The sequence below is a fragment of the Pongo abelii genome, chromosome 4, assembly GCF_028885655.2.
Source record: "Pongo abelii isolate AG06213 chromosome 4, NHGRI_mPonAbe1-v2.0_pri, whole genome shotgun sequence".
NCBI lineage: Eukaryota > Metazoa > Chordata > Mammalia > Primates > Hominidae > Pongo > Pongo abelii.
In genome coordinates this window covers 156,629,142-156,639,694 of record NC_071989.2, presented here as the reverse complement: position 1 = coordinate 156,639,694, position 10,553 = coordinate 156,629,142, and the positions used below count along the sequence as shown (strand labels likewise).

At 37.5% G+C, this 10,553-nt stretch overlaps 1 protein-coding gene across 1 annotated transcript; it reads right to left on the bottom strand.

Annotated features, from left to right (window-relative positions):
• Positions 1-2,299: 2,299 nt before the first annotated feature.
• Positions 2,300-9,707, bottom strand: SPINK14 (serine peptidase inhibitor Kazal type 14 (putative)). The gene is made up of 5 exons (XM_002816051.3): positions 9,686-9,707; positions 8,448-8,586; positions 7,244-7,287; positions 3,548-3,684; positions 2,300-2,562 (listed from the first exon to the last, which is right to left on the bottom strand). Exons 2-5 carry the CDS (start codon positions 8,512-8,514, stop codon positions 2,517-2,519), a joined length of 294 nt encoding a protein of 97 aa, XP_002816097.2. The 5' UTR covers positions 8,515-8,586; positions 9,686-9,707; the 3' UTR covers positions 2,300-2,516.
• Positions 9,708-10,553: the final 846 nt, after the last annotated feature.

The following is a 10,553-nucleotide window of genomic DNA, read 5'->3' as shown; positions in this document are numbered from 1 at the left end:
CAACATAGTGCCCATAGTTAACAATACGGTGTTGTGCACTTAAAAATATATTGAGGGTAGATCTCATTAATTTTTCTTACAACAACAACAACAGCAACAATAACAAAAACAAAGAGTCACAGGAAAATTTTTAGACGTGACAGATATGTCTACTGCCTTGATTGTGATGATGATTTCAAGGTTGTATGCATATGTACAAACTCATTAAATTGAATATATATATATGTGTGTGTATATATATATATATATAAAGATGTCCACTGTCTGATGCTAAGAATATGGGTACAGTCTCATGATGTGGGTAAGTGAGTTATACATATATAGGCAACAGAGTAATACAGATGTGAGTGGGTTTGTCATGCAGAGGAAGCAGGGTGGGTGGAAGATGGCAATGACTAAAACCTGGGGCTAATCAATAACCAAACGATAAAATATACAGGGAATCAGAGGGAGAAATTTGAAATCACCTGCCAAAGGCAGAGGGAGAGAGAGAGAGAAAGAATGAGAACACAAGCAGTGACTGTCAGAGCTAGGACCACAAAAGGGGGAAGTTCCTTTTATGTTAGCAGTCATAAGAGACCTGTGAAAATTATCCTTAGGGGTTGCACTGGAAGGAGGCCATCTTGCATTTAGATGCATGCTAATCTCCTTTACATCTTTGGGAATGCCTACTATCAAATGACAGAAAAAAAATTATTTTTACTGATCTTTTTACTGTTACCCATTGACAGTTTAAGTCAGTGCTTTCTTATCCACTAAAAAGATTTGTAGTATTATAGAGCACAAATCTTGTCCGTTGGAATTCTTACAAAAAGTAGAATAACGACAATGTATTCTAGTATAGACTTTAGGCGGTATCATAGGAAAAATAAGTATAAAAAATAAGTACAATGGCATGATAAAAAATAAAGTCAACTTCTACTTTCAAACAATATGATGCAAGAAAAACCAGATAAGACATATTCTCCTACCTGAAACAACAAAAATAGTCAGACAAATATGTAAACATGACACTAGGACACGAGGCACTGAAGGACAGATGGAAAATAAATAAACTCTGTAGTTGGCCTTGGTTTTTGCATTGTAAGAGATTCTAGGACTAGGAAAGAGGAATCTCAATGAAGCAATTATGAGTTGAGGATACAGAGCTGAAAGGAAATAGAGACTAAACTGGCTGGTGTCTGCAGGACTACTGCACAGGAGAGCTGGATAAAGGGATCGGAATATTAACAATTGGTGCTCGTGTGTGAAGAAACTACCCAAAACAAAGAGAGAGTCGTTAGAGAGGATTAGAGATAACAGAGCTCAGATCTCATGCAAGGCTATTAATAGTGCCTATTTGAGATTTTTGAGAATTCACTTGATGACATTAATGGCAAATTAATTATTGCAGAAGAAAAGATTGGTCAACAAAGATACAGCAATAATGTTAGAAAACAATCCTCCCAGGATCCCTGAAGTTCTTGGTGTTCTTGCATAGCCCAGGACTTGGAGCAATGGAAATTGGCATGCTATAAAGCTAGAGAATATCTAGTTTTTCCCAGAGATATTAATTCTAAAGATGATACCTGAAGAGTGATTGTTTCCTTCTCACTGGAGACATGTATTCACCATGTGATCAGCATGGGAGGTAAGATCAAAGATCTAACAGAACATGTACACACTCTGACCACAGCCTTGCAAGGTAATGAGAGGCAGAATAGATGCTCTTTCCCAATCCACTAGGGAGCAAAGTTCTGAAGGGAAGAGAGCATATTAGTGCATATTATTAGTCTGCTGTACATATATAAGTAAAAAATACATATGAAGTATAACAGAGAAAAAGGTGTCCCTATATGTTTTAGAGGTTAAAATGTGTCCAGAGAATTTAAGAAAAAGGCTAATGACCAATGGGACATTTATGGATACCAACAGTGTAGGTGTTTTTCTAGGCAAAATAGATCTGGTGAGAATATGGGGCCCTGTTGATCAAAGCTGCACATGTGTAAATACCTCTGTCTGGAGGCTGAGTCCAAAAGGGAGGATGTTTAATGATGAGTTTGCAGAAGTTTGGCAACAGGAATCCTACAAGCAGAGTACAATGTCATATAGTTCCATTACTTTTTTTTTTAATGCCAAAGGAATATGGAAGAAATTTCTGTCATGTTCTTCAGAAGACAATCTGGAGATTAATTCAGTGATTTTAGCATTAGAGAGCTGGTTAATCCCAATAGTTGCCTTTGATCCATGACTCAAATTCTGAATTTCTTCTACTTCTGAGATTTTTAGACACAGATCTGAGACCCAAGTCAAATCAGACTTCATAAAAGTTTATTTATTAGGGAGACTCTGGAAGGCAATCAATCAGTGAGGGGAGAGGTCCATGGAAGGAACTTTAAACAGTCTGCTACAAGCTCAGTAATGATAGCTCTTTGTCATCAAGAACAAATGCAAGGAGATGTAAAAAGTGCAAGAGGGAGATTGGAGACATGGAGGAAAAAAAAAGGAAGATATCTTCCACGTTCAAGTCCACTCAGCTAACATTTTCCATCATGGTAAAACCTGATTCTTCCATGAGATTTCCTAAAGGAAGTATCAGAATAAACATTTCATTTAGTAATACAATGACAGAACTAAAAAAAAAACTTTTAAAATTATCTTATCTAAAACCTGGTTTTATATTTGGAAAAACTAAGATCCAGAGTATAAAGAGAATTGACTAATGACAAAAGACAAAATTATTGGATTTCTTACCTAGTTATCATTCCGTGATTCTAAGATGCCACTGGAGATACTATGAGACAAGCTACAGTCTTTTTGAAATTAAGCTGTGTAATCAGGTCCGAGTTTGTGATGTGTGAGGCATATCAATCCTCAACTATTCTGTTAATACTCTCACACTTTGGCTGAATTACTCATTAGTGGGGATGACCTGAGCTTTGCACATTCCTGTCATTGCTCCTTGCACAAAATTTAAAAAATGATTGGGCTAAGACCGCCAATCTGATGCCATGGGGAAAATTTTTCTCTCTGTGAAATGCACACACTCATATAGGAATCAAAGCTGAAAGCATTGCGTTATAAGATTTCAGTATCTAATCACTGATTTATGTCACATAAATCCAAAAATCTAAACACAGTCTCAGCTAAAAGATCCAAACTTTGCAAATACATCATCATTGTAGTTCAGACTTTCAAACACATAAGGGGGTGAAGATATTTAAGGGAAAGCAAAACTACAATTTTTCTTAAAATAAAAAAATAATTCAGAGCCTGAAGGGATATTTGAGAGCTTCTCGAGTGGAAGTCAATCAATTGGCATATGGGAATGTAAGGGCTCAGATACCAGAATGGACCTGAGGAATGTCATTTGGTACAATGAGTCTACTTTCTAGTCCAGTGGACTTTCAATTACTATGTGCTTTTCTGAGTGGGTGCTGATTATAATCTGTGTGAACTGGAGAAAATTCCTGGCTTCAAGGTTGATGTACTTGATAGGAAGTGTAGATGGTAATTGCTATGGACAACCATATTTACAGTTCCCCTCTTTTCCCCAAATAGTACTCACAAGCTCTCAACACACAGGATGCAGGGATTATCATAGGTTATAAAATTGGTGCTGCAGATGGGTTGATATAAGCCAGGGCAGGGGTTGACTGTTCCATTGTACCAACTCAACTTTACTTTCTCATATGGACACTTCACCTGAAATTGAGTTGAAAAGATTTATCCAGTTAGAATAACACTTAGACAGGTAGGTCACCTTTGACCTTCATTAGGAAAATCTAAGCATAGTCTAGGCATGGTGGCTCATGCCTGTCATTCCAACACTTTGGGAGGCTGAGGTGGGAGGATTGCTTGAGCCCAGGAGTTCAAGATCAGCCTAGGCAACAGAGCGATACCCTGTCTCTCCAATTTTTTTTTTTAATTAGCCAGGCATGGTGGTGCATGCCTGCAGTCCCAGCTCCTCAGAAGGATGGGGCAGGAGGATCACTTGACTGCAGTGAGCAATGATGGTGCCATTCCACTCCAGCCTAGGCAAAACAGTAAGACTCCACCTAAAAAAAAATCTAAGCATAGTCAGGACAATATTCTGCTCTCACAAAAGCTCTCACTTTCCCATCTCCACAAAGCCATGGAACTAGAACCTATATATATCCCATTTGGTGACAATATGATGCCCTGGTTGTCAGGACCTTCTCAATTAAGGAGAACAATGGCCAACTATGCTATGGTTAAAAAAAAAAAAAAAAGAAGAAGAAGAGCGGATAAATAGATGATATATCTGGGGCTTCTCTCGCAATCTTCTTTATGCCCCAAATTATTAGATCTGGAAAGATTCTTAGGGATTTTCTATGACAGCTCAGCAAAGAAAACTGAAGATCAATAATGGAAGAATCCACATGCCTTAATTTAAAATATTTATTTATTTTTTCACTCTCTAAATCCTCAAGCCATTTCCTATTTCAAAGTTGTAATAGGAAGATCAACACACAGGATGCAGGGATTATCATAGGTTTTAAAATTGGTGCCACAGATGGGTTGATATAAGCCAGGGAAGGGGTTGACTGTTCCGTTGTACCAACTCAAGTTTACTTTCTCATATGGACATTTCACCTGAAATTGAGTTGAAAAGATTTATCCAGTTAGAACCCCACTTAGACAGGTAGGTCACCTTTGAGCTTTATTAGGAAAATCTAAGCATAGTCTAGGCGTGGTGGCTCATGCCTGTCATTCCAACACTTTGGGAGGCTGGGGTGCGAGGATTGCTTGAGCCCAGGAGTGGGTGAGATCACTAAGACTAATGCCCTGACACTGTAGAAAAAAATCGAAAACAAAGGAAGGGACATGTCTCCTCAGGGACCCGGACTCAGGGATGTTTGTTTTCAGGGGGAAGTTCCTCTCTGGGCAATGCTGGTGCTGGTGATGAATTGAAGTAGTGACTCTGGGATTATGAAGCTTGAGGCTAGTGTTCTCAGGGGCTCCATAAGTGTCATAAGATTGGTACAGATAAAATACCTCATGCACAAAGTAGGAGAAAGTTTTGGCTAGGAATTTGGAAAGAAGGGGGTCATGTTTTAACTTAGAAATTCCTCCTCCCTCTTTTTTTATTCAACACCACCATCATGGCCAGGCCACCATCGTTACCCAACTAATCCCTCCATTTCCTTTATTCCTTATTTCCTGAAGTTTCATATTTTAAACTTCCATTGAATCATTTTATTTCCTTCATTAAGGTCCTTTCATTGAACCTCATTGCACATTATAAAAAAGTACTTCTTAATATGGGCTAAAAGTCCCTATGTGACCTGGAACCTCCCAAATCTTCCGCCCTTACCTGATGCTACCTTGCTTTCTGCCCTTTTAGTAAGTTCATTAGTTTGCTTTCCTTTTTCATAAATTCTTTATCTTTCCCTCACCTCAAGGTCTTCTGACGTGTCATAACCACCCCACCAAATATATTTTTTCTCAACCTAAACTCATTCTATCTTTAGAGCTCAGGTTATAACCCACTTTCTGAGAACTATTTATTAAAAGACAGTCACAACTCTCTTATTTATTTTTATACTTTTAATCAGTTTGTAACAATGCATTTATTTAATTATTTAACTAATCCCACACCCTCAAAGGACTATAAGCCCAGAAGGGAAAGATTTGAGTCTGATTAGGCTAGTCATTATGTGCCCAGCACATATATTGGCATTAGTCATTGCTATATAAACATTTGCCAAATGAATAAATGAGATATAAAATAGTTGAATCTGAAAGAATATACAGTTTTCAAAGACAAGAGTAAGAATAGTTTATATTGTTGTCTATAAATATAGCTGCTTTTTTCTCTCTCTCTTTGGAGGAAGTTATGCATTCTTAAGGTGAGAATCCCACCTGCTGCTCTTACTGTAGCATCTGCCACTTTTCTTACCTGTCTGTGCTCCAGTCATACAGGGCTTCAATTAGTGACCCAGGTAGGTAAGGTCTTTCTCCCCCCTCTTCACCTGGGTGGCTACTTTTTATCTTTCAAGTCTCACCTTAGATATCCCCATGACAGAGAAATCTTGCCTGAACCCATTGTTTATAGTCGTTATCTCTACGCTCAACAGATATTCTCTATCATACCATTTTATTTCTTGTATTTATAAAATTTACCATAAATCATAGTTAGTTGCTTCCTTTTTTGGTTATCTTCAAGGTTCATGAGGAAAAGGAATATAACTGCTTTCCTCAATAGTGTATCTTAGGGCACAGCATAGGTGATTAATAAATATTTTTTAAAGAAAATAAGTAAAAGTGAGTGCATTTATTATTGTTTATGGATTTATGGGCATGAGGCAGACTCATCCTGCTGGTAAATTTCTGGAGAAGAAAATTCCAGAACTGAGCTTTATGAGACCAGGGTATAAATCCTGGACAAATTCTGCAGATCCTTTTTCTGGGGCAGTAGCCTCTGACAAGCTTCACATTCTGGTCCCTGGGTCTCTTGAAGGTAGAGCTGCCCTCAAAATATCTTTCTCAACAGTCAACTCATGACAGACTTTTTTACAAAGAAGAAATGAAATTTAAAATTTATGAATTAGACAAAAGCTTAAGGTGCTAATACTTCTAAAGGGAAGGAATACAGTGATGCAAATGTGAATCAAAATGAAAAGCTTAATCCCTCATTCATCTTTTCTCTCACTTATCTAATATCAATTGACGTCACATTATATGCAGTGTTCATTAAGGTAGACGAAAATGAAAAAGATGTCTCCATTTTGCCCTCATCCAAGTTGCAAACATAGTTTGAGGCTCTGTTCAGATATCTACTGTTCTTTACATTTTTTTCCATCCATATCCAGAAGTTGCCTTCTGCATTCACAACTTGCTTAGGCATTCTCTGTACATCTCAAGACATTTAGGAGCATTCTTTTAAGTCATTCTTTCCATCAGACTGTGAGCTCCTTGAGAGCCAGGACCATGTTATGCCCAAGTCCATAGGCTCTTAAGAATCTGTCATGCTCCTGGCAATTGTCAATACTCTTCAATATTTCTCAGGCACTAAAGAGGCTTCTCTGGTGTATGTATGACTGAATGTTGTCTTGGTTCCAAGTTTGGATCTCTACTCTGGGGTACTGTTTCAGCAGTGTATCCACCACCCTCATACAAATAGGCCTTGAAGACTATTACGGGTGACCTTGAGGCATTAAGTTTCCACAGTAACAATTCCAAAAAAAAAAGACCTCATATTATAATGTCAGTCCTGGGGGGAAATTTAATGGAACATTACCTTAATAATTCCATGTGGTGGCCACCAGTGTATAGGGCCTGAAACTAGAGAATACATGAAAATAGTTACAGAATTTAATTCCTGTTAAATCATAGCTTAATCTGTTGGCAGAATAAAAGAGTTCTAATTTATTATCAAGGAAGTTTTCAGCAATGGAAAACATTATTTCATTTATACATGTATTCATTCATTTTTTTATATGTGAAATAAATCTTTTACTCCTAATTGACATCAGCAGGGGACTATATAGATGCATCACTGTTTCATAAAGGCTGGCAGTCCAGTGTACTAAATAATTTTTCTAATTAGCTTGGACTTGAGAGGATTTAGAGCTGGTAATCTATGTATGAAAGAAACAAGCAATGCTGTAACTTTAAAGTGATCTTTTGGCCCAATTCTCATATTTTTTTAGGCATGAAAGACACCTGGGTAATACTCAGGAATTCTCGGTAGATATGTGAAAAAGCAAGCTCTGCAGCTCTTGAGGCTAGGCCTCTTTATGACTCCCTACATGATTTCTTCTCTATAAGAGGGCACAAAAGATAATGGTCCAGTCAAATACACAGCAAATCAAACACTCTAAATTTTCCAGATGTGATCTCATGTATGCATCTTACATTGCTAGTCACTTTTACATGTTACCTCAGTGAGTCACCCAAGCCTCCTTGCCCTCATGAGTTAAATCTCATAATCTGCATGCAAAAGATGGCAAAACAAAGGTCTCTGCCCATTGAATCAGTCTTTTAGACTCTCTCTCTCTATATATATATATATGTGTGTGTGTGTATATATATATATATATATATATATATATACACTCTGAGTGTGTGTATACATATATATACTCTGAGTATACTCAGAGTATATATATGTGTGTGTGTGTATATATATGTATATGTATATGTGTGTATATATATATATAGAGAGAGAGAGTCTAAAATACTGATTCAATGGGCAGAGACCTTCATTTTGTCATATACTCTGAGTATATATATAAATACATATATATATACACATATACACTCTGCAAAACATGTCAATGGATAATTTTTATATATACACACACACACACACATATATATATATATATATATATATATTCATGCCAGTTAAAGAACAATTTCAAAGCATTCTCTCTCAGATTATGATGTAAAAGCCCACAAATCAATTTCAACTGCTGGCCAAGACCAGCTAAATTACTCACCAGAAGATAACACCAAATGTATCAAGATAAAGGACAAAAGTGAGAATACTAGGAAAGATTTGGCCATTTTTCCTCCTGGTGTGTCCTTGGAATGATGCTCTGAGATACTGTCTCAGGTTGTTGCCCTCTAATACAATCACTAAAGTAGAGACAATCAGGATTTAAGATGACTTTTACAATGAAGAGCTATCTCTACTCTGCCCATTGTATCCTCAGTACTATGTATTTGGAGAGCCTATTCCATTCTTCTTCAGAAACAAATGTTTAAAAATTTAAATCTTGAATAACTATCTTGATTAAAAGTATAGAGCTCAGTAACAGATCTTTGAATACTCAGAAGTAAATCATAGGTTACTCTATGGGCATAAGTGCATTATTTTAGTGGGAAAACATTTTACATGTCACGAAAAAGCAACTCCTTACCTGAAGCTTCACCTAAATTTATTTTTTGAGGGGATGCCAAAAAAAGATGGGACTATTGAGGTCCCTAGACAACATGAACTTCTCAATAAATGGAGTGGATCTGTACTTGCTCATCAAGCAAAGAATACCTCTTTGGATGAAGACAAAGATTTCTGATTCAGGCACACTTGTCTATACCAAGGATCTTCTGTTGTTGAATCTTCTGATGTAGAGTCCTCTTTGAGGACATTCATAGGAAGAAAAATCATTATCTGCCATCTCACTGGGGTCCCACAGCTATTTTGATCCAGACACAGAAAGGGAAAAGTCAGGGAGCAAGTCCTCCCTCGGGATGGACTTTCCTTGTAGCAACATTTCTGACCCCAGAGAACGGAAACTGCAGTTTCCAGGGCCTGACCAAGGACCACATTTAACTGTTCCTCCATTCCTAATTCTACAAAAGTAGCCTGGTCTTCCATATGTTCTCTAGGCTTTTATCTCTGTCTGCAACACATGTCAATGGATAATTTATATAAACTCTGCTGATATGCTCTGATGTGGCAGGAGTTACTTAAGACATTAAAATGTAGCCAGAGTATTCTACTGTCAGGATGATTGGAAGTTCTTTGTACACTATGCAAGGTTGCCTACCATGCCTACTCCTGGCACAATCTGGGACACCATGTTTTGCTAAACACACCCCCATCTCATCCTGATATTTTCCCTGGCTTCCTCCAGAAATGGAACAGGAACAGTACAAGTTCAGCTGCAGCCAGAAAACTAAAGCAAAACACAGAGGCCCACTCTCTCCATCCCTCATGTCACAGCTGACCCACCTCAGAAAGAAGAGAAAAGGAAGAGGAATATAATGTGCTCCTTTTAAGAAGCATGTATTAGGGCCCCAGGAGGAAACGAAGTAACTGCTGCGTAGGAGAGAAAAGTCACTGAGGCATTGTGTGCTGGACTGAGCAGGCCCTGGAGATCCATCGTTCAGATCGCATCAAACCTCAGCAGGGGAAGACCTGAGGCGGGTAAGAACAGATCACTGAAAAGGGTAGCCGTTAGCAGGCAATTCAAGAGAGGCAATAGTGTGAGAAAACATCCCACAGTAGGAAAGAGCAAGCAGAAAGAATATAACATGTTCCACAACAATAATTAGTATCAAGACCAGGACCAGTATTAGGACCAGAATGAAAAAATGTGTGGAAACATCTAATAAAGAGAAGGCTGGTACAGGAGGTTGCAGTGACAGATGAGATCCTTGGATACCATTTGCAGTAGATCCAGCCTTGTGCCTGTAGTAACCCAGAGCCTTTGCCATTTTAACAGGGAAGATATATTATTAGAGCTTAAGGTCCTCCTATTATCTGAACTTCTGGCCCCTACCATTCCTTCTGTAAAAAGCTATTTTTCTTATACAAAGAAAATATATGCTCACTTACAAAATTTATAAAATAGAAATATACAAAAAAGGGAGGGAGGCGGAGCAAGTAGAAACATACAAATAGAAATGGCCAAATAGAAATATAAAAAAAAGAACCATACAAAATGAAATAGAAATATATAAAACAAAAAATATACAAATGAAATAAAAAGGTGTAAAATCTCACAGCTCAGAGGTATCTATTAAATATATATAAAATTATATTCTTCCAGTTTAAATATATATACATAATCACACATGTACATATGTTTTACTACAAT